General features: G+C 47.9%; 1 protein-coding gene and 4 non-coding genes across 9 annotated transcripts; 2 read left to right on the forward strand and 3 right to left on the reverse strand.

The window, feature by feature from the left end:
• Positions 1–18: 18 nt before the first annotated feature.
• Positions 19–92, reverse strand: TRNAT-AGU (transfer RNA threonine (anticodon AGU)). Its single transcript has one exon. It is a non-coding gene; the product is annotated as a tRNA-Thr (tRNA).
• Positions 93–338: 246 nt separating this feature from the next.
• On the reverse strand, positions 339–420 carry TRNAS-GCU (transfer RNA serine (anticodon GCU)). The gene has a single exon. It is a non-coding gene; the product is annotated as a tRNA-Ser (tRNA).
• Positions 421–844: 424 nt separating this feature from the next.
• Positions 845–916, reverse strand: TRNAW-CCA (transfer RNA tryptophan (anticodon CCA)). The gene has a single exon. It is a non-coding gene; the product is annotated as a tRNA-Trp (tRNA).
• An 8,247-nt stretch (positions 917–9,163) lies between these two features.
• TMEM107 (transmembrane protein 107) lies at positions 9,164–23,059 on the forward strand. Of its 5 annotated transcripts, XR_016388852.1 has the most exons (6): positions 9,164–9,983; positions 10,564–10,631; positions 10,734–10,834; positions 11,573–11,669; positions 11,891–12,090; positions 13,884–23,059. XR_016388852.1 is itself a non-coding variant. In XM_089900382.1 (5 exons), exons 1-5 carry the CDS (start codon positions 9,732–9,734, stop codon positions 11,958–11,960), a joined length of 588 nt encoding a protein of 195 aa, XP_089756508.1. In that variant the 5' UTR covers positions 9,164–9,731; the 3' UTR covers positions 11,961–12,836. The 5 variants fall into 5 exon arrangements, 4 of the variants coding, with proteins under 4 accessions (XP_089756508.1, XP_089756509.1, XP_022451671.1 ...); XM_089900382.1 differs by lacking the exon at positions 13,884–23,059 and having other exon boundaries at positions 11,891–12,836; XM_089900383.1 differs by lacking the exon at positions 13,884–23,059 and having other exon boundaries at positions 11,573–11,648; positions 11,891–12,836.
• Positions 12,695–12,831, forward strand: LOC115803614 (U8 small nucleolar RNA). The gene has a single exon (XR_004024370.1). It is a non-coding gene; the product is annotated as a U8 small nucleolar RNA (small nucleolar RNA).
• Positions 23,060–23,158: the final 99 nt, after the last annotated feature.

A 23,158-nucleotide genomic window follows, 5' to 3' on the forward strand; every position in this document is an offset into this window, starting at 1 on the left:
GGTAACTGATACCTTCGGAGGCACCGCTGGGATTCGAACCCAGGATCTCCTGTTTACTAGACAGGCGCTTTAACCAACTAAGCCACGGCGCCTGACTTACATATTTTTCCACCTCGTTTCCCTGGCCAGGTCACTTCTATGGCAGGTGACTGAATGCCAGGGTGCCTTCCTCACCAACCTTTGGCCGTACTGGAAAACAGGGTAGAAGAGACGAAATCCGCGGCCGCAACCGAGAGAGGGTGAAGGGGCGACACAGAAATTGAATCCTGGCAGACCGAAGGTAAGAAGAGAAATTCTTGGATTATAAAAATCGAAGGCAGGCCACAGCAACCGCAAGCCGACGAGGATGGGATTCGAACCCACGCGTGCAGAGCACAATGGATTAGCAGTCCATCGCCTTAACCACTCGGCCACCTCGTCCACAAGAAAGTCGCTTAGGATCTCCTCTCTGGGGTCTGGACTCTTCTCAGAGTAGGCGTGAGCCCAACTACGTCGCGAAGGGAGGTGCGTCCCGAGAGATCCCGCCCAGCGACTCCCAGAGCTCTGGTTACCGAGCGACCTTCTAGTTTGCGCCAGCGCCAGACCCTCTGGGTTGAGCGGTACAGAGCGTGCGTCAGTCCTCAGGAGACCCGCTATCGGCCCAGATTTACAGTACCCGGATCAACCACAAAAACTACCGCGACATCATTGCGCTCCCCTCGACGGGGCGACTAGAGACTTCGAGCCGGGACCCTCCCCTTCCGGCCCCTAGGAAGAGCTTCTTTTCTGACTTGCGCAATGAGGCTCCAACCGGGTTGAAAATGAGAATAAAGAAAAGTGAGCAGAACTTTAGAAAGAGGAAAGCTGACCCCGACGTGATTTGAACACGCAACCTTCTGATCTGGAGTCAGACGCGCTACCGTTGCGCCACGAGGTCCGCGTTCGTGCAGCTGGACATGTCCCCTCATGAGCATTGGACGGTCAGGCTGACGGGTCCTGACGATCGAGGCGCAAGAGCCGAGGGCCTTCCGGAACTTCTAAAACCCCGCGGCGTGGTGCCTGCGCTCTCCCTCCAGCATCGTGGGACCCGCAGGGCCCGCCGCACCCCGCAGGGCACGGCTTTGCGGCCTCCCGGCCTCCTGCCGACCAGCAGGCGGCCCAGAGCTGGTTCCCTGGGGGACCCAGAGCTCACAGTCCAGCGGGGACGGACTGGCACAGAAACATGTGGAAGGACGGATACCAGGCGGAATGTGGTGGAGCAGTGCCAGAGCTCCGGGAGCGTAGGGTCAAGAGATTAGCTCCCCCAGCGGCGGTCTCCTCCCGGGCTGCACACTACAGTCGCCTGCGGAACCTTCCAGATAGCCAAGCACAGGCCCCAGATTTGGAGATTCTGATTTAAAGGTCCAGGGTAGAACCCCGGCATCGATAACTTTGTCAATTTTGACAATTCCGAGGAATCATTTACCTACAATGAAATGCAAAGATCTTAAGTGTTTATTTTGGTGAGTTTTGACAAAGAACAAAGAAAGAAGACCTTTCCTTCACCCTAGAAGGCTCTATCATGTCCCTTCCCAATCGATCCCCGCCGCTCCCTTCCCAGAGGCAACCACTGTTCTGATTTCCATCTCCATAAATGTAGGTATCTTTTGAAGCTCCCCAGGTGAGCCAGAGCTGGGAACTTCTGAAGAGTGATACCAGAAGCTTGCAGAGACCCCCCATTTGCTTCTTGAAGGGTAAGAGGAGTTCAAGGGGCCAATATGGTGAAAGAAGTCAGGCTGTCTCTCACTCCTTCCAAGCCAAATGCCTGCACTTTTTGCATAAGGGGCATCCCGAAAGTTATCAGGGACCAGGGACAAGTCAAAGCCCGCTGAGGATCCTGGCCTTAATTGACTTGGCAACATCTTTTAAGAGCCTTCTCCCTTGGTTGTCAGGACACTGCTGTCTGTTGACCTTCCCCAAGCCTCTCGCCCTCCCCCCTAGTCTCTTTTTCTGTCCTTTTTGCTAGGAGTTTTGTCTTGTGTCCTCATGCTACACGCCTACCCTGGAGTCAGCCATCACCTGTGTGCTGAGGACTCCTGAATCCCACTCCCAATCCCAATGAAGCCTCTGGATTCAGATGTCTAGGGCCTGCTGGACACCTTCACTTGACCCTGTCATCCTTCTGAAACCCCGCACCTTGGGTGAGACTGGAATCCAGTCGCACCTCAGATGGGACTCGAATCCACAATCTCTGGCTTAGGAGGGGACTCAAACCCACAGTCTCCCAGCTGAAACCACACACTTCCTCTCAGGACTTATGAAGCTCAGGTTCTTTTTGTCTCAGCACAGAAGGAATTCAGCAAGAAGCAAAGTGATAGGTGAGAAGTAGATTTATTGAGAGAGATACACACTCCATAAATGGAACGTGGGCCATCTCAGAAAGTGAGAGCTGCCAAAATATAGGGTGGTTAGTTTTTATGGGCTGGGTAATTTCATAGGCTAACAAGTGGGAGGATTATTCCAACTATTTAGGGAAGGGCGGGGATTTCCAGGAATTGGGCCACCGCCCATTTTTTGTACTTTTATGGTTGGCCTGGGAACTGCCATGGCGCCTGTGGGTGTTATTTAGCATATGCTAATATATTACAGTGAGCCTATAATGAGGCTCAAGGTCTTCTGGAAGTGGAATCTTCTGCCATACTGGACCTAGTTGGTTCTAACCATTTTATGTCATATCCTCAACGACTATGTCATTCTTATTTATTTATTTATTTATTTGTTTGTTTATTTGTTTATTTATTTCTGGCTGTGTTGGGTCTTCGTTTCTGTGCGAGGGCTTTCTCCAGTTGCGGCAAGTGGGGGCCACTCTTCATCGCGGTGCACGGGCCTCTCACTATCGCGGCCTCTCTTGTTGCGGAGCATAGGCTCCAGAAGTGCAGGCTCAGTAGTTGTGGCTCACGGGCCTAGTTGCTCCGCGGCATGTGAGATCTTCCCAGACCAGGGCTCAAACCCGGGTCCCCTGCATCCGCAGGCAGATTCTCAGCCACTGCGCCACCAGGGAAGCCCTATGTCATTCTTTTAACGGTTGTGCCCTGACCCCTTCCCTCCTGTTTCACCATCACCTTCGGGTTCAAATACTACTTTATTGGCTGGGCCCCCAAGGCCAGGTGCTTCTTAAGCACGTGGGTCCCGGAACCAGGTTGCCAGCGTTCATAATCAGGCTTTGCTAATACTAGTTGTGTAACTTGAGCTTGTTATTGAACCTCTCTGTATTTCAATGTCCCTACCTGTAAAATAGTAAAGATTATAATAGTAAAGATTAAAATAGTAAAGATTATAGTAGATAATTATTAGAACATGGCTGGTAATCACCACTCAATTATTATGGTTGTTGTTATCATAACTCTCTAGTCCTTGCATGATTCTTCAGCCACTGCCTCCTCCCGTCCCGTGTGACAACGCTGCTGCCTTATTTACAGTCGCCTAAACTCACCTTGGTCACAGCTGTCTCTGTGTCACTGTCCCTGGTATTGCTTGATGGTCTTTCTGAAATGGAGCAGGACCCTGTGGGGCCCTCCTGGGCACAAATTTTCCTTGTGCCCTGTTTCCCCATTAGCAGGAAATAGGCTTCGTTCAACCTCCCTGACCTTCCCTGGGTACCAAAAGGGCAGATTCTAATAGTTGCTAATCAAGGAAGGGAGGGAATGTAGAAACAAAGGAGGAGCAGTCAAGAAGCAATAGTGCAGCAGCATGGGGCAGGGTCCTGGTTCCTCCTCAAGAAAAGTATATAACAGTATATCTTTGAGCTCATCTGAAGGAACAAAGACCCCCACCCAGATGGAGGATGGTAGCTTCAGGCTGAGTACAATATTACTAGAACACCGCCCTGTTACCTTACCACCAACGAATCAGAAGAAAGTCTGAACACAGTGGAAGATAACAAAGACTACGACCCCCTCCCCTAATGATTACCTGCAATTAGCTTTCCCTATCTCCCTTTAAAAACTTTCATGGTCCAGCAGAATCCTCAGAGTTGGTTCTTGGACGTGAGTCCGCCTTCTCCCCAGGTTGCCGATCTCCTGAATAAAGCAAGCTTTCCTTTCCAGCCAACACTTGTCTCTCAAGTATTGGCTTTAGCCAAACCTGAGTTTGGCAATATTCTCAGTCCTTCTTTACCTGGCTGACCCTTATGTACCCCTCCAGACTCAACTGAGAAGCTCTCTCTTCCCCAATTCTTCCCCCACCTGGGGAAGGAGGTCCTTCCTGTGTCTCCTCCAAGGTAACACTTAAAATGCCACGTTTTAATTTTTTGCCCAGTTGTTTCCCTTACTACACTCTAAGTTACTCAAGAGTAGGGAATATGCATTCCTAGCACCCAGGAATATGGTATGTATTTAATAAGCACTTGTGAACTCAGTGAGGGATAGCTTTAGCAGAAGTACTAGAGTGGGCAAGAGACTGGCTTGTAGAGGAAGGAGTCTGGGTAGTTGAAGAGCATGGAGTGAGGTGGAAGCTGTTGCTAGGAGGGGAGGTTGAGTCAGTGAATATGGTACCAGGGAATGGGAACCTGGACTTGATCTCTAGGCTCAGAGAGTTGCTGCAGCAAATGAGATACGATTAGTCCAGTGTCACTATCCAGAGTACTCTCTGATGTTGAAATCTCCTCCATTCATCCTATCAGTTTCCAATTTTTTTTCTAATTGTATTATTTTTTTATCATTTAAAAAATGTATTTATTTATTTTTGGCTGCGTTGGGTCTTCGTTGCTGCGCACAGGCTTCCTCTAGTTGCAGCGAGCCGGGGCTACTCTTCATTGCGGTGCACGGGCTTCTCCTTGCAGTGGCTTCTCTTTGTTGTGGAGCACGGGCTCTGGGCGCTCAGGCTTCAGTAGTTGTGGCTCGTGGGCTCAGTAGTTGTGGCACGCGGGCTTAGTTGCTCCGCGGCATGTGGGGTCTTCCTGGATCAAGGCTTGAATCTGTGTCCCCTGCACTGGCAGGCAGATTCTTAACCACTGTGCCACCAGGGAAACCTTCAGTTTCCAAATTTTAGAAACCAATAAATTATTCTGTCCAGAGTTGCATTGCTACATATGGTAGCCGCTAGGGTGGCTATTCAATATGGGGCTATTGAAATCAAGTTAAATTTTAAAACTTCAGTCCCTTAGTCCAAATAGCCACATTTCAAGTGTTCAGTAGCCACAGGGTGCTAGCTGGCCACCATACTGGACAGAGACAATGTGGAGTATCTCCATCATCATGGAAAGTTCTGTTGGACAGTGCTGACCCCAGACTGAGACAATCTGAGACTCAAAAAGCAAAACAACTGCAATGCAATGAAACACACAAAAGATGTTAAAATCTAACAACTAAAAACAACTAATTAGTCACTTTGGGAGGATACTGGGGAACCATTATTCTGAAAACTGGTAACTAATGGAATGAAAATCACACATTTATCCAACCTTTCCTGTATGACCTGTATCTCATGGTAAACAATGAGTCGATAAGGGCACATTCTTATTTACAGGAGAATCCCAGGTGACAAATGCAGAAGGAATGATAGAATTAGGACATCCCCAGTTTGCAACCCCCCCCCTTGAAATAATGGAGCTAGGCAGTGACGATTAATTAAACCAGTAGGTGAAAAACTGATGGGGAACTTTACAGTGGTTGCCTCAGTCTGACTACACCTGAACCCACTGCTCAGATTAAAAACCAGAAAAAGAGAGACAAGCAAGCATGATGTGCTGCCTGTTAAAAGTCCAAGGCACAGTCATATCCATTTTCAAGACAAGGGATCATACATCAAAATGACATACTGATGTATTACATAAAGTTCACCGAGGTACATAGTCCAGGCAAGCACTTACAAAGTGACCGGCAAGTCACCATGACGCCCTACAGAGTTGGGAAAGAATGCTATTCTTTTAAGAAGTTAAAAAAAAAAAAAGTTACACTACTAGCATCAGAAGAAAGGGGGAAAAATTGATCTTTACAGTTGAGCAGTCACTTCTGTCTTTGAGGAGCTCTGGCTAATGTGTAATGCAGATACACACTGCACATTAGGGAGAGAGGGAGGAGGGCCAAACAAACACACAGAGAGAATTTTATGTTTAGTTTCTCTTGTCCTGCCTTAAAATATAAATTTTATATCATCACCAGAATGAGGGAATTTAAGGCTAAGAAAGCTGTGTAACAAACGTCTTCATTAGTCAGCTACCCCTAGCACAAGCCCCTTTGTTAAATCTTCACAAATAATATTTCTTTGTCAAACAATGATATATAAACAGCCTGCTTTGGTCACTTCGGTGGTCCCATTTCTATGAGACTTCCCTGTGTATGAATTAAATTGTTTTTTTCCTCCTGTTAATGTCTTGTGTCAACGTAATTATTAGATCAGCTAAAAGAACTCAAGAGAGATGGGGGGAAATTTCTTCCTCCTGGACAGAATTATTTCGTGATGTCTGGGATTTGCTTCAAAATAACCCAGTGGGACTGGGAGGGAGAGGATAGCTGAAAAAACGTTGGTCATGTGTTGGTAATCACTGAAGCAGAACGGTAGGCTTCAAATGGGGTTTTCTTTATTTTTCTTTATCTTTACATATATTTGAATATTTCTGTGATTTTAAAAATGTTTTTCTAAATTCTTTTATGACCAGTTCAAATGTAGGGACATGTGAGTTCCAGCCCTGGGACGAGTGGCCCCCTGGGCAAGGACACTTGGTCACCAGCAATACCTCCTATGGCCACAGGGTGGCTCCAAAAATCGCTTTTGTGAGACTGTAGAGCAGGCTTCCCTGAACCAAGGTCATGGAAAGTGACAGGACAGACCTAAATGCTTGCTGTTTACTAATTCACAATGTGAACTGTAACTGCCCAGTTCTTACTATCTATAGGTCCCCTAGGCAGGAAGGCTATTATGAGCAGAATACCCCAAACTTCCAGCTGCTGGAGCCCAAAATCTAACAGTCATCCTTGACTGCTCCCTTTTTCTCATCCACCCACAGCCCCATGTTCAGACTTTATCTTCTAAGGATCTCTAGATTCCTTCCACTTCACTCCACCTCCTTGACTCCACTCTGGTCCAATCTCATCCTATCTTTCTTGGATAACACCATGGCTTCTTCACAGACCTTCTGCTTAAAATCTTAAAATCCATTCTCCATGTTGCAACCAAAGTCATCTATGTATGTTATACAAATCTGAGCCTGTCCCTCCCCATGGCTGCAAGGCCATGTCCCTTGTCTACCCATCCCACCTCGCCCTGATCTCTTCTTCCCCTTCCATTATGGGCTTCAGACACACTAGCTCCCTTTCTGTTCAACAAATACACTGGGCTTGTTCCCACCTAAGGATCTTTGCACTTGCTGTGCCTCACCTGGCATGCTCTTTCCCCAGATCCTCATACAGCTGACTCCTTCTGTTCATTCTATTTGCTCCAGGGACCTTGGAGAATCTTGCAAAAGCGGGTCATGGGCTTTCCTCACTTTCACTCTAGGACAGTGCTTCCTTCACCTGTGAATAGTCAGACCTGATAAACTGTCTGGGGGAGCGTGGCTCTGAAGTCCTGGGCTTTCTATTCCCAGGGAACTGTTCTAACGAGGACATTCTCTTCCATAAAGGCAGTAGAATTATCAAAAACTCAGGAAATTAACACCGATACAATACTATTATCTAGGCTAGAGACCTTATTCAAATTTTGCCAGTTGTTCCACTAATGTCCTTTATAATAAAAAAATTTCTTTCCTGATCCAGGATCCATTAGGATCACACATTAAATTTCTCATGTCAAATTTGGCACGTCTTTTTATTTTATTTTATTGAAGTATAGTTGTTTCACAATGTTGTGTTAATTTCTGCTGTAAAGCAAAGTGATTCAGATATATATATATAGATAGATAGATAGATAGGTATATAGATAGATAGATATTCTTCTCCATTATGGTTTATCAAGGATATTGAATATAGTTCCCTGTGCTATACAGCAGGACCTTATCGTTTGCCCATTTTTGTCACATCTCTTTGTCTTTCATGACCTTGAGGAAACATCTTTTGACTGTCTCTTTGACTTATGAATTTTTTCACCCACTGGTTTAGAAAAAAGGAAATCCATTTATTACACTGGGGACCTGGAAGAGAGAAAAGCATTTCCTCTCATTTTTGACCACATTTCCTAAAACAAAGTTTAAGAACAAATGACCCATTTTCAAAGAAACTTTCCTTGATCACATTATTCTAATATTTCCCTTAAAAATTTTTATTTACAGCACTTATTATCATGCAGATATATTATTTGTTTGCCTGTTTGTCGTCGATCTCTCTGACCCCAGGAAGGTAGACACTTCTGACTTGTTCCTCAAGAACATGAGCCCAGCACAGTGCCTGGGACTTATAGCTAGTCAATGAATATCTGTTGAATGAATGAATGAAGAAATAAAAAATGCCTCTAGGGTTTGTAGTTTAGACCCTCCTAGAAGCACTGAGATGAAGAGTGGTGATAAAAGAAATGTTCACATATTGAGGTATGGGGAAGTCATTCTGGCTTAAACATGAGCTAACTTGAATTTTTGTTTGTTTTTGTTTGTTTTTTTTTTTTGCGGTACGCGGGCCTGTCACTGTTGTAGCCTCTCCCGTTGCGGAGCACAGGCTCCGGACGCGCAGGCTCCACGGCATGTGGGATCTTCCCGGACCGGGGCACGAACCCGTGTTCCCTGAATCGGCAGGCGGACTCTCAACCACTGCGCCACCAGGGAAGCCCCTAACTTGAATTTTATGCTAACTAAAACAGCCTGTTTGTGGCCTATCAAACATACATTGTACACCTGCTTTATTAAAGAAAAGGGCACACTGACCAGAAGTAAAGAATGTCCATGTTAAAAATAAACATGGCATCTTGGGATGCCAATGCTGGTCCTCTTTTGATGATGACTCCCTTCCCAGGTGCCAACACCATACTGACTTGCTGTATACTCATGGTCTGTTCTTTTTTTTTTTTTAAACCATGAAGAAATGTAACACTTACTTGTTTAATGTTCTTTGTTCTGACCAGATATAAAACTGTACTGGAAACCATGCTTCCCTGGGGCAGTTTCTCAGAGTGATCTGGGAAGTGGGCTTCCGGGCTAGTCCTTAGTTTGGTTCAAATAAAACTCTTTTCTATTCTTACTATAGATGTTTATCCATTATTATTCTTGACAGTAGGAAGAGAGATGATCTGGTAAGTGGGTAGGGAGGCCCCTGCGAGGTTGTGACTAGACTGTGAGCAATGAATGCGGGCGAGAACTTTCAGTTCTGCAGGGATCCCCTTTGAGGCCCAAAGGTCAGTGAGGTCGCGATAGTGAGAGATGCTTGGACTGTAGTTGGGCTAAGTCGTGCCCACAGCTCAAAGAGATAAGGAAATCGTTGCGGAGTCTGCATCTCCGCCCTCGATCCTTGCCTCCCAGGGACGCAGGGTTTCATTCTCTTCCTCCACTCCCCGCTCCACCCCCTTTTCTCGTACACTCCCTTCCTCCCTAAACACGCCTCTCATCCACACCCTAGTTCAGGAGAGCGGGCCATTTTCTGCCCACTGCAAATCCCTCACCAATCTGAGCAAGTTGTCTGGGGAGTTGGTTGGGGGGAGCCCGAATCAAGGAAGGTTCAGGTATGAACCTTGTCCGCCGGCAAGCGGTTGTCCGCCGACAACCAGGGGCTCCGGGAGAATAAACGACAGCCGGACAACGTAGGGGCATCCACCTCTCCAAGTTCGGCCCAGGGCAGGTGGAAGCTAAACGGATGCGGAGGATGGAAGAAAAGAGAGTGTCCAGGCCTCAGGCATGGCGATGCCCTAAGGCCGGCGTGGCGGTGACAGTGGTATCCGGAGGGTCGTCCTGGGCAGCGCAGCGGGGGCTGGGGGCCCGGCGGCTCCCGGCATGGGCATCCGGAGAGGAAGGAGTGTCCCGGGCTAGGCAGGGCGGGTTTCCGTTCGCCGTGGCTGCGCGGGCAGAGTCGGCAGTGCGGGACCGCGCCACCGCCGCACACTCTCAGGTACCGACAGCTCGGCTGCGCGCGGGGAGGCGGCTGGCTGTCCGCACCCGGCCGGGATGAGGTACAGAGGACCCGTACCCACGATCCTCTGGGGGTTCTCGGCGGCGCGATAATTTACTGCTCTCGCGATATTCTCAGAGATTCGCGTCGTAGCCCCCGCTTATGCGGTTACCAAGGCAACTGGGCGGCCCCAGCGCGAGCGGGAGGGCGGAGTACGTCGAATTTTTGTAGGTTAACCTGGGAGACTTGAGGAGCGCCTCTCCCTGAGCTTCCAGTCCCAGAGACCACGGCCTCTGCTCCAGGAGGTAACCCTTACCCAGGGGGCCATGGGTCGGATCTCGGGACTCGTGCCCTCTCGCTTTCTGACGCTCCTGGCGCATTTGGTGGTCGTCATCACCTTATTTTGGTCGCGGGTAAGACCCATGGCCCCCCTCCTCTCGCCCTCCTTCCCACCTTGGGGTGGTCCCAGCCCTACCGCACCTTTTCCCCCGGGGCCTTACCCGGTGGGGTCCTCCCATTCCCCCGCCATCCGCCGCCCGACCCTCTTTCAACTTCTCTTTCTTTCTGCCCTGTTCCCCAGGACAGCAACATCCAGGCCTGCCTGCCTCTCAAGTTCACCCCTGAGGAGTATGAAAAGCAGGACATGCAGTGAGCACTTGGGGCAGGGTGGTCAGAATTAAGCAGTAGTGGGAGTGAAGGGGTGTTAGAAAAAGGCCAGAAGGCCTAAGCCAGCTCCCTTCCTTTCTGCAGGCTGGTGGCAGCGCTCTCTGTCACCCTGGCCCTCTTTGCAGTGGAGCTGGCCGGTTTCTTCTCAGGAGTTTCCATGTTCAACAGCACCCAGAGCCTCATCTGTATCCTTTCTACTTGTGCACCTTTCCTGTACGGCCCATTTCCATCTTAACGCCCTTCAGCCACCTAACTAGGCCTTTCTGGCACAGTGGTGTTTGCCCTAGCAGTCAAACAGAATCCCTCCAGTTGAGAGATCTTCTTAGGTAACGTAGAAGATTTAATACAATCTTTGATCATTTGTTAAGCTCCTGCTATGCGTCAGGCACTGGAGATCTGAAAATGGGAGTAAAACACAGTTTTCTATCAGACACACAGACAGACATCTGTAATTCAGTGTGATAAGCACTGTACCATAGGATGTGTAAAGATGTGAAGCACTATGGGAATGCAGAAGAGACTGAGGAAGATGGATCAGGGAAGGCTCTTGACACTGGGATAGTGGACGGGGAGGACCAGGTGCTGGAGAGTGATTCTAGCAGGGTGTATAATGTCACTGTGAGCATTCCCGTGTGCTTGGAGTAGGTGGGGAGCCTACTACTTCACCTGATAGATATGGGGTGGCGGTAGCTTGGGGCCCCAGCTGTGCAGGCTCAGTTCTGGCCTCCACTCACATGGCAGTCCTAAAACTCAGAAGTCAGGGCTGCTGGCTCTGGCCTTTGCAGTGTGGTAAAGGGAGCAAGAGGTGCCCTGCTCTCCAGGAGGTGAAACAGAATGCAGATGCCAGTCCCACCACTGGCCTTTTCTGGCCCATCACTACCTATTGATCCAAAGGCTTTCCTTGACTCTGGTGCGTTCCCAAGCCATTGGGGCTCACTGTAGTGCATCTGTGGCCCTATCCTTCTTCATATTTGAGCGTTGGGAGTGCACCACATACTGGTACATTTTTGTCTTCTGCAGGTATGGTAGCACCCAATGTTTGAGGACGGGGAAGGACGGTTTACTTTAAATCTGAAGGTTTCCCCTACCCAGCCCTTTACTCCATGTATATCAGATCCACTCAACATCCCGTGGTCTTTTTGAGGTCCCCCACTCCTACCCTTTGGGGGTGGGATTGCTGGCTTGGGGATTTGGATATTTTTATTGGAAGGGACCCTGAACCTATCACCTACCTTCCATAGTGCCATCCCAGCCGTCACCGAAATAGCATTATTCATCAGCGTCTTTGGGCTGAAAAAGAAACCTTTCTGATACCTTCGTGACTGGAAGTAGGGATGAAGGCTGGAGAAGCGAGGGACCACTCACTGTTCCTGGAAGAAGGAAACCATAGACTTCAGCCCTCCCCCTAAAACTGCATTTGGTGGAGGATGTCAGTGTTAGGGTAATTGTCTCTCGAGTCTGGAGTTACGAGTTTTGTTTACAGTTCTTCGTAAAAAAAATATATTTTAGGGTAAGATCAAGACTTACTGGAATTCCGTGGCGGTACAGTGGTTAGGACTCCGCGCTTCCACTGCAGGGGGCGCGGGTTCGATCCCTGGTCGGGGAACTAAGATCCCGCATGCCGCGCAGCGTGGCCAAAAAAAAAGATAGATCAAGACATAAAAATTTCAGGAGAAAATTGGGGTGGCCAATCTACTATAGAAACGGAACAGTCTTGCACTCTAAGATACTAGATGTCGCTTTTATTTTGGTTATTACGGTAGATTTCTGGCGGAAGGGAGTGGGCGGGGATATGTAAATAAAGTGAGGCGGCCGGGTAGGACAGCAGGCTCTTAAGTGAGTGGAGCGTTCTGGGAGGAATTAGCCTATGCTTTTTTGACGCCAAATGCAAAAATATATTTTATAACATCTGCAAATAAATGTAGTAACAGAAATGGAAGAACCTAGATAGCTTTAGGTTGCTCAGGGTAACGTGTTGGGTTCTCACCCTCTCTCAAAGTGGAATCTTTTTCCCAGAGTACGGAATGCCCCAGAGTTTTTTTGTATCGTCAGGTAGGATAATCCTTACCTGTTTCTCCTTTTGGAGAACAGAATAGAATATGATGATTGGAGCACGCATGATTTCGTGATTAACGGCTGTGCGTAATCAGGCTTTGCAACATCCTGATTGCTCCTCTCTGATTCTTTCTGACGATCTTCATCTTTAGTTTAATTTTATTCTATGGGTAGTAGTTAGTCGTTTTTAGTGGTAAGGTGTACTTGCTGAAAGAGACAAACGGGCGTGTAGGGTTTGCGCCGTTATTCGTGTCCGGAGTACAGGGATTTCTTGGGGTTTGTTAGTGATGAGTTGTTGTTTTTCGAAGGAGAAAGCTTAGGGTTTTTTTTTTTTTCCTTTGGAGAGGTCATGTAGCGGTAGTTCGTAGACATACGTTAAATACTGCGGTAGTAAATGCTGGTTAATGTTATTTTTTAAGTTTCTAATGACGTGATATGTGTCCTTGGGTTTTTGAGGAGTGGGTATTCTGTATTTGTTATGGTTTTATTCTGGCAGTATTAGTATTGAATCTTTAATTTCGCTTTGCAGGAGAGAGTTGTGTGTTTCACTTCAGTTTCCTTGTAGTGGAATCTTTCTTTTAAGAACCTGTTGAAGCTTCTGTTTTCAGTCAGTAGTGTAAGTAAGAGTACCCTGTTTTTGCTTGGTAGTTTATAGTAAGAATATGTTCAAAAAGAAGTTATTGAAACGCGCTGTTAGGTGTTGTGAAAACTACAGGAGTCGAAGGTTTGCTCTTGTCACGGGGTGAGTATATTTATTTGCAAGCTCACGTTTTCAAGAGAAGGGTTGTTGTGTGTTGGGAAAGTTTTGTTCGTACATTTCAGTTTTAAAAGGTGGAGTCCAGGCCTTTTTTTTTTTTTTTTTTAAGCGGTACGCAGGTCTCTCACCGTTGTACCGTTGTGGTCTGTCTCGTTGCGGAGTACAGGATCCAGACGCGCAGGCTCAGCGGCTATGGTTGAGAGGCCCAGCCGCTCCGCTGCATGCGGGATCTTCCCGGACCGGGGCACGAACCGCGCGGTCTCTGTATCGGCAGACGGACTCTCAACCACTGCGCCACCAGGGAAGCCTCAGGTTGTTTTAAACAAGCAAAAACACATGCAAGGAGATGTTTTCTGGTGATACCCTGCAGGTGATTCCTATACGTAGATAACCTTATCCTAGCTCTCTCTGTTTTCTGGCAGCGCTACTTTATGGATACTAGTACTGTATGCTGTAGTAGGCACTGAGGGAGCAGATGTTTGATACTCGGCCATCACAGATATTGCGGCTCATGGAAAGAGACAGAAGTGTGTGGTACTCCCAGAGTAGTTTAGTTCTAAATTGTTATAAAAGCTGCAGAGGCGATTTACAGGTGCTACGAAGGAGTGATGAAATTGTCGAAGGTGGCAGGAGTGCTGCTTCTCAGGAGCTGTTTGAGTGAGGTCCTCGAGTGTGGCTGGAGCAGAGAAAAAAGGGAGCAGGTTGTCCGCGAGAAAAAAAAGGTGGACCTTTGCAACGTCACGGGTTCGAGCCCTGGCTCGGGAGGATTCCACATGCTGTGGAGCAACTACACCCATGCGCCATAACTACTGAGGCTGAGCGCTGGAGCCTGCAAGCCACAACTCTTGAAGCCTACACGCATTAGAGCCTATGCTCCGCAACAAGGGAAGCCATGAAGCCACGACAATGAGAAGCCCACGCACTGCCACAAGGACCCAACGCAGCCAAAAATAAGTTAATTAATTAATTAATTAAAAAAGAATCTTTGGGCTTCCCTGGTGGCGCAGTGGTTGAGAGTCCGCCTGCCAATGCAGGGGGCACGGGTTCGTGCCCCGGTCTGGGAAGAACCCACATGCCGCGGAGCGGCCGGGCCCGTGAGCCATGGCCGCTGAGCTTGCGCGTCCGGAGCCTGTGCTCCGCAACGGGAGAGACCACAACGGTGAGAGGCCCGCGTACCGCAAAAAAAAAAAAAAAAAAAGAATCTTGAAATGTCATGTCTATAGGCTGTTACACTGTGAATAGCACAGAAAGTTGAGGATACATTCCAGGATTTGAAAACTGTTGTCAGTTTCAGCAAAGAAATCACTCAAGTCATTGAGGAATCTGTGAGGTTTCAGCATATCGTGTGTTTCATTTTTATCTTACTCAAAAACGTAAATGAAAACATCAACGAACGTTCACGTTGGAACTGCACTTGTACTTAGGCTATAACTCCATTTATGAAATCATGGATACAGAATAGCATTTACAATAAAAAAAATATTGTACATTTTATTTGTGGATTCTGTTACATATCCTTTATATCAGTAAAATTTATAATAAACTTATGTACATACACAAATGCATACTTTTTTTGGAAAGTGGGTTGTTAAACATTTACCAGCACTTTCTTGCTCCTGCAATAATCCCAAGAAACCTCTCATCACCAATGATTTCCTTGTTCCTAAATCCAGAGGTTCCCTCTCAGACTAGAGTTTGATCTCTTTCCAATATGCTGACCACTCCCCTCATTTGAAATTTGTTCTCCCTTCGTTTCTGAAATTAGTTCCCCTGGCTTACCTCCCCCTGTTCTGGCTGCTCCTTTTTAGGCTCAGCTAATGAATATTGACTGAGAACCCAGAGCTGGCCAGTCACTGGGGACATATTACTGGGTTGTCGCCTCTGCTTGCCTCTTAAGTGCCGGTGGTCACTACTCCTTGGGTGACTTCATCCACCTCTTCAGACATCACCCAGATGCTGCTGGTTTCCATGCCTTGGCTCTCTTCTGTGATCCCCAGCCTGGGGCAGAGACCAGAAGCGAGCTGTGGAGCCAATCCTGGGGTTAACGTGCACCCTCTCTCCTTGGTTGTGTGATCACCAACAGGTCACTAAACCTCTCTGTGCCTCAATTCCTTCACGCTCCAGAAGTACTTACCACGAGCACCTCAACTATCTATCTCTTAGCCACCACCCGAGGCTTTGCCAATTAGCATCAAAAATAGGTTTTCATTTTATTGTGAAATTAGTGGCTTGTTAATCAGCGTCAGCCAGTCATGAAAAAACAAATACTGCTCGAGTCTACTTATATGAGGGACCAAGAGTAGAGGCTCAAAGTCATAGAGATGGAATGTAGAACGGTGGTTGCCGAGAGCCGGGGGAGAGGAAAAGGGGGAGTTGTTTAATGGGTAGAGAGTTTCAGTTCTGCAAGATGAAAAGAGTTCTGGAGATTGGTTGTACAACAATATGAATGTACTTAGCACTACTGAATTGTACACTTAAAAATGGTTAAGATGGTAAGTTTTATGTATTTTTTATAATTTAAAAGTAAAAAAAATTAAAAATCAGTGGGGAAAGGGATTAGTCAGTAAAGTTTATTAGAACAACTGAGTAGCCATTGGGGGGAAAATATGGATCAATACCTTATAATTTTAGAGCACAGAAAAGTTTCAAAAACAGTACAAATGTCCTGTATACCCTCACCCAGCTTCTCCAGATGTTCACATCTTGCATAGCCATGGTATAATTATGGAAACCAGGAAATTAGTGTTGATACAATACTGTTAACTAATCTACAAGTCATATTTGAATTTTTCCGGTTTTCCCATTAATACATTTTTTCTGACTCAGGATCTAATTCAGGATTTCACATTGCATTTAGTTGTCACGTCTCCTTAGGCTTTTCCAACCCGAGACAGTCCCTTTTTTTTTTTCCTTTCATGATCTTGACACATCTGTAGAGTACTGGTGAGTTATTTTACAGAATGTCCCTCAATTTGGATTTGTCCAATGTTTCCTCGTGATTAGTTAGATTGAGGTTATGCATTTCTGGTAAGAATACCACAGAAGTAAATAGTTTGGAGTAGGGAAGACATAAGTATGAAAACAAGATGCAGAAGTCATAAAAGACTGATATATTTAAATCTGTATTTAAAATGTTAAAAGTATGCATGGTAAAAAAAAGCAAAAGTTAAAAGACAAATGAAAATCTAAAGAAAAATATTCATAACTCGTATTACAAAGAGCTAATTTAGATACATAAAAATGTCCTACAAATCTGTAAGAAAAATACCGACAACCCAATAAAAATGTACAAAAAACTGTACAGACATTTCACAGAACAGGAAATATAAAAGGAAATATAAAGAACTCTCAAATATAGGAAGGGATGCCTGACTTCATTCAGCATAAGACAGATGCAAATCATGCCTAACTTACAATGACCAAGAAGTTTCATAGAGAGTTGAAGAGGGTATTGGGTTTAAGTAAACAAGCCTCACCTGTTTGTTGGTGGCGGTAACACATCCACCTGAGAGCAATTTGGCAATATTCCATCAAAATCAAAATCAATCACAAGGACCCATACCCTTTGACCTAGGACTTTCACATCTAGGAATTAGCCCTTCAGATTTGCACACAGGTAGAATGGGGATGTGTAGATTATTCCTTGCAGCTTCGCTTGTAGTGGCAAAAGATTGGAAGCAAATGTCTGTCAACAGGAAGTTGGTTAAACTGCATTACCACGTAACACTGCAGCCAGGACGAAAGCAAACCTTATACACGGTTATGGAACAGTCTCCAAGATACTTAAGTGACAAAAGCAAGTTACAGAACAGTTCGTGTTGTGTTCTTCCATTGGTGGAAAGCTATGTGCACAGAGCATCTCTGGAAGGAGGGAAACTACTGGGAGGACTGGGGCTGAGAGGTGGAAGCTGGAGGGCTGGGAGAAAAGGGTGAGAGAGAGACTTTCTCCATATGCTCTTTTGAATTTTTGGAATTTTGAACCACATTCATTTTTTTTTTTTTTAACTAACATTTTAAAAGAATGTGAGCCTGCAGCTGCTTCTGTTCCCTGTCTGGAAATGAAGCTAAGGCAAAGGCCAGCAGGGCTGGAAACAGAGAACCAGATCCCTGATGACATCACATGAGCACCTGGACCCTGCTGTTTCCAGCTACACTCCAGTCATGTGAGCCCTCAGAGCCTCCTTTCTGGTTTAAATCTGTCTGAGCTGTGTTGGCAAGTGTCTTGATCATTACGTCCGTCAAAGATCATGGTGGGTGCTTTTTTTTCCCTCCAGCTTTATTGAGGTATAATTGACAAACATGATGTGTTGTGGGTTTTGTTTTTGTTTTTGTTTTTTTTTGGCCGCACCACTTGGCTTGCGGGATCTTAGTTCCCCGACCAGGGATTGAACCTGCGCCCTCAGCAGTGAATGAGCAGAGTCCTAACCACTGGTGCCAGCACGGTGCCCGGCATTGTAGAGTGAAAGAGCCCTCATTTAACAAATGAGGAAGATGAGGCCCAAGCAGAAAGCTATTCACTTGAGGTCATCATGCAGATAGGGAGATCTGGGACCACAACCTGAAACTCCTGGCTGTCAGGCCAGATCAGTTGACTCAATTCAGCAAGTGTTTGATAGAGGAGCTTGTTAACCCCAGTGAATTTCTAATGAATAATGAATGGAAGGTTGCAGAGTGAGGGTATGGGATCAGGAGGCCTCCCAGGCCTGCTGTGCTGGGCTCTCCTTTAAAACACTCCTCACTGAGACCGCAGTTCACCATCATTCATTATTCATGTGCCTGCCTGGCTTCTGCGCTGTGCTTGGTACCTGAGAACTACACAGATTAAAAAGATACCAGTTTATGTACTATAATATGTTGCATACGAAAAAAAAATTAAGAGATATTTATTCTATATGTGAAATAACCAATTTAATAACTGACTAACCAATTTAATAAAAGATCCCATCAAGGCATTTCTCTGGGCCTAGGTTTCCCCAAATGTAAAATCAAGCCAATACCTACTTCACAGGATTGTCCTGAGGGCTGACTGATGGTGGGAGGTATTTACAACAATGTTCCTAAGAGCACTGTTGTAACAGCGGAAAAATTGGAAACAACCTAAAAGCTGGTCCTTGGACTTCCCTGGTGGTCCAGTTGTTAAAGACTCCAACACCCCCAAGGCAGGGGGCACGGGTTCCATCCCTGGTCAGGGAACTAAGATTCTGCAAGGAGCGGTCGGAAAAAAAACAGAAAAAAAAATCCAAATTTGGTCCTTGAGGGACATAAACTGTGGTGAGACTTCTGGCTAAACATGGAAGACATGTAAACATGAGCATTTGTCTTCTCTCCCTTCCATAACTGAACTGGATAACAGGAGAGGCATCAGAGAGGCATGTATGTACACGGACAAAGACCCGGAGAGAAGACAGCAGTGGAGAAAAAGATTCCAACAGGCTTTAGAGGCTGGACAGTGGCCTAAGGGTGGTGACAGAATGAACAAGAAATGATGCTCCAAGATCCTGGAGGTCCCTAGACTCTGGGTCAGGGCCTGGCTGAACACAGAGGGTGGCCGAGAGCCTGTGTTCAGGGTGTCGAGACCCCTGGGTCTCCCTCACCTCTCACATCTGAGTCACACACACCAACCCTCCGCACACTCATTTTTGGGGGCTTTGGACTTGGGGACCCCAGGCGCAGCAGAGGTGAGGCTTGAAGCTAGAAATAGGAACTCCCACCCTGCCCTCCCAACCCACACCCATACAAGACAGGGATGGAGAATGGAGGATATTCTCTCAAAAAACTGAACGGCCCCAGAGAAAGCCTGCCACCTGTCAACATTTGGGAGTCTGTGTAAAAAGGCTTTCACTGTCCTACAGCAAAGCCGACAGTCAATGAGTGCCCTCCCCCTACACGTGCGCGCGCGCGCACACACACACACACACACACACACACACACACACACACAGAGCTTCCACTCGGCTTCTTGCTGGCTCCCTATTAGATATTAACAGAGAGCCAACGACCAGCAGACATTTAAGGAAAGCCTCCAAAATGAAAAGAGAGAGACTCCTTCCATATATTCCTCCCAGATATTAAAAAGCCTATCAAAGAAATCTGGAAGAAATAGAGAAACTAGGAAGCACAAGAAAAAAAGAAAAAAACTCTATAATTGGAAAGTTAAAAAAAAATGGAAGGGGAAACAATGCATATAGTCTGTTAGCATTTGTTGTTTTTTTTTTTAGCATTTGTATTTTTAAAGAGAAAAGAAGTATCTATGTCTGTGTCTCTGCACCAACCAATCTGGAGGATTTACAAGACTGAAACAGCAGCTGTGTGGAATAGGGGTCTTGGGTGGCTCAGGACAAAGGTTCGCTGTACGTTCTTTCGTACCTTTTGAATTTTGATTGTTACCTATTTCTTGGGTTACAATATAATACTGCATTTAAAAAATATAGATGCAGAGAGATGCAAGAAGATATTGCTCTTTGGAAATTAAAAAGGTAATCAACATCCATCTTTATTTAAGGATAAAGAGTAATGGAAAAAAATAAATATAACAAAAAACTTTTTTCCCCCAAAAGGAGGACACAGGAAAACTTCCAGAAAGTAAAACAAGAAGATGAAGTGGGGGGTGTCCAAGGGAACCTCAGTTTTATGTCTAGTGCTTTAATATTTTTTGAGGAGAATGCAGTCATATTATTTGCGTAATTAGGACACTGAATGTGGGTGGCAATCCATGTAAAGCTCCTCACATGCAGTAGGTACTTGGTAGTTTCCCTTCCCTCCAGGAGCCCAGGGATTGGCAGGCAGCCCCGAGCCTTCCAGTTTGGAGGGCAGAGCCAGAGGTCACAGGGTTTGAGTAGCCGATTGTGAGGGAGGCTAGGCCATTGGTCCCCATTCCATGCAGCCCTCCCAGGGACATGATTCTCCTCCTAATTAGAAGGCTTTTTCTGTACATGCTGTGTTGAGGGACACACAAGGTCTCTGAAATTAATTACTAGTTTGGTCAAGTTTGACTCATGTGGATGGAGCAAGTTCATGAGTCAGTGGAGCAATGACCCAGCTCCCTTCCACCCCAACTTTGAAGTCAGTTGTTAGAAGAAGAAAAAGCAATAAAAGAAAACCTTTATTAAACCTTTATTAAAGGTCTCTGCCATGCCGCCTACGTCAGAATCATTGGAGGTGCTTGGCCCCCTCGCACATCTTTTGAATGAGCGTTGGGAGTGGAGCCTGGAAATTTGGCTACCAACCCCCAGAAGCAGGTGTAGAAGCTACGATCTCAGTTATGCAAATATATTATTTTATTTCTCTTTAGTTCAATTTACCTCTATTTTGGGTCTCCCTTCTAGCTGCTTGCAGAAAACATTCTCTTAGTCATTCCCAGGTGAACTCACCTGGTCTCCCCCACCCCACCTCTTCTCCTGCCTCCACCATTGATGTAAATGTGGGGAGTTCCCTAGCACCACAGCATAGGTGGGGTGGGTGGGGAGGGCTGCTCGGTGAGCTGCGCATCCTCTCTTGGGGATAAACCCTCCTGGGTCCCCGCCTCCATGGGTCCATGTGCTCTCATTTCTGTTCTGCTGCTGCTGCCCCCAGGATCCAAGAGCAATGGCAATGTGCCAGCCTTCCAAGCCACACCGCATGGCCTTGGCTCCCCCAGTGTATTCTGGGTTCCGTCCCTTCCATGTCCCCTGGACTTGGCCGTTGGGGAATGAGGATCACTCTTACACCCGTGTCTATCATCGTGTCTGGTCCTCCACTAGCTTCTCCCCTGCTAGCATAGGGTGTCGGGGCATGGTGGGGGGGGGGGAGCGCTGCCTGTTTGTACCTCCTTCCAACCTTACCTGTCTGAGACCCAGACCCTGAGGCTTTTGAACTCAAAAGCCTGGAATTTGGCGTCTTTGTTCTCTGGCTAGAAAGTAAAGTAATCTCAGGGCCAAAAAGCAAGAGCTAGTCTCCCACAGCATCATCTGAGAATGCCATCAGGGAAGCTGCTCTTTTCTTCCTTTTCACATAGGCTAAGCCACCCAGATCTTCTGTGTCAGTGCCCAAGGACCAGGGAAGTGGCGGCTCCTGGGAGGGGAAGGGAGCTGAGCGCATCTTATCTTAGATCTGCTGGGTCCCCACACCCAACACACACTCCCAGTTCACTCACCTCCCCCGGACAGCTGGGAAATGACACCTCTGGTGACAGAGCCAGTCCCAGGCTTCTGCTGGGAGGGGGTGGGGTGCTGCATGGGGGAGGCTGTCACACCATAGGCCCTGGGAAGCCTGGGTGGGAGAGGGAAGAAGCTAGCTCCTGTTTGTCTCAGAGACCAAGGCCACCAGCCTCCCCTGCCCCCCTTCCAGGGACACAGTGAGCACCCCTGCCGCCGGGCCACTAGGTCTTTTTCACTCTTGAGGCTGGTCCTGACTCATCCCACCGGACAGGCAGCTCACCTGTTCCCATTTTCCCCTGCCTCAGGGGGGCCAGTCCTTCTGGGAAGGAGCGGGGTGGGTGTGTCAGCTGCTGCGTCAGGGACGACAAGGGGTAGTGGATTATCTCCTACCGGGTCCCAGTAGTATATTTTGGGTCCAGAGCCAGGACAGGAGCTGTTAGGCTGACACCCATGAGGTTAATCCGCACGTACAGTAGTACCAAGTACCTGGGTACCGCAGGTGCCGTCCCTGCCTACTTACTGTCCTTCCACCTAAAGGAAAACCAAAACAACAAAACAACAAAAAAGTAAAAGTCCTGGGCTTCCCTGGTGGCGCAGTGGTTGAGAGTCCGCCTGCCGATGCAGGGGACGCGGGTTCATGCCCCAGTCCGGGAAGATCCCACATGCCATGGAGCGGCTGGGCCCGTGAGCCATGGCCGCTGGGCCTGCGCGTCCGGAGCCTGTGCTCCCCAACGGGAGAGGCCACAACAGTGAGAGGCCCGCGTACCGCACACACACACACAAAAACCCCGCAAAAGTCCTGTCCTTTCGCCCAGGCCCTGTGCCTGGGATCAGAGGTTGAGCCCTCCTGCTGCTGCCAGGGTAGCTGCCGCCACTCTGGGACGGAGCTAGGTTTAGGCCAGTCTGCAGCCACCACCTGAAGCAGCCCCGTGGGGCAGCCCCATGCCCTCCTCCCGGCGCCCTAAGCTTGCCCCACCTCAGCCAGGCCTCTCCTGCCAAGGACCCCTGGTCTGAACCTCAGCTGTGAGGATCGTGTTGCTATCCCCCCTACTCAGCTGTCAGGGGCCCCAGACCTCCCTTGAGATATCCATCTGCGGGGCAAGGGGTTGGGGACCAACTGCCACCACTTCACCTCACCAGCGGGGTTCCAGCTATCCGCATGGCCCGGGAACCTGCACTTGCCCCTTCTGATTTCCCTCCGCCCGCCCATTCCACATGCTGAAGGCGGGTCAGCAGGCGTTGGGACCTGGGGGCAGGCCGAGACCTGGGGCTGGGTGGGGTGCGGACCGGTTGATGGGTTTCACGGAGAAGGAGGAGGACGTGTTTGGGGCTGAAGGGTGCCGTAAGGGCCAGGAGGCAGGGGCACGGGGACGGCGGGGAGGGCTGTGGTCAGACCGGGTGGGCCAGCTGTTGGTGTGGGGAAGCCGCGGCCGCCAGGCTCCGGGCTCCCAGGCGATGAGGGAGTGGCTGGGGCTCCGCGGCGCCAGACCAGGAGCCCAGCCAGTCGCGATCTCCGCTCTCCGCGCCCCGCCCCCGCGGCCCGGCTGCCAACTAGAGGCCCG

This window comes from Delphinapterus leucas, chromosome 19 (genome assembly GCF_059928025.1).
Source record: "Delphinapterus leucas isolate spDelLeu-1000000601 "Yukka" chromosome 19, BTC_Dleu_Yukka2, whole genome shotgun sequence".
Classification (NCBI taxonomy): Eukaryota; Metazoa; Chordata; class Mammalia; order Artiodactyla; family Monodontidae; genus Delphinapterus; species Delphinapterus leucas.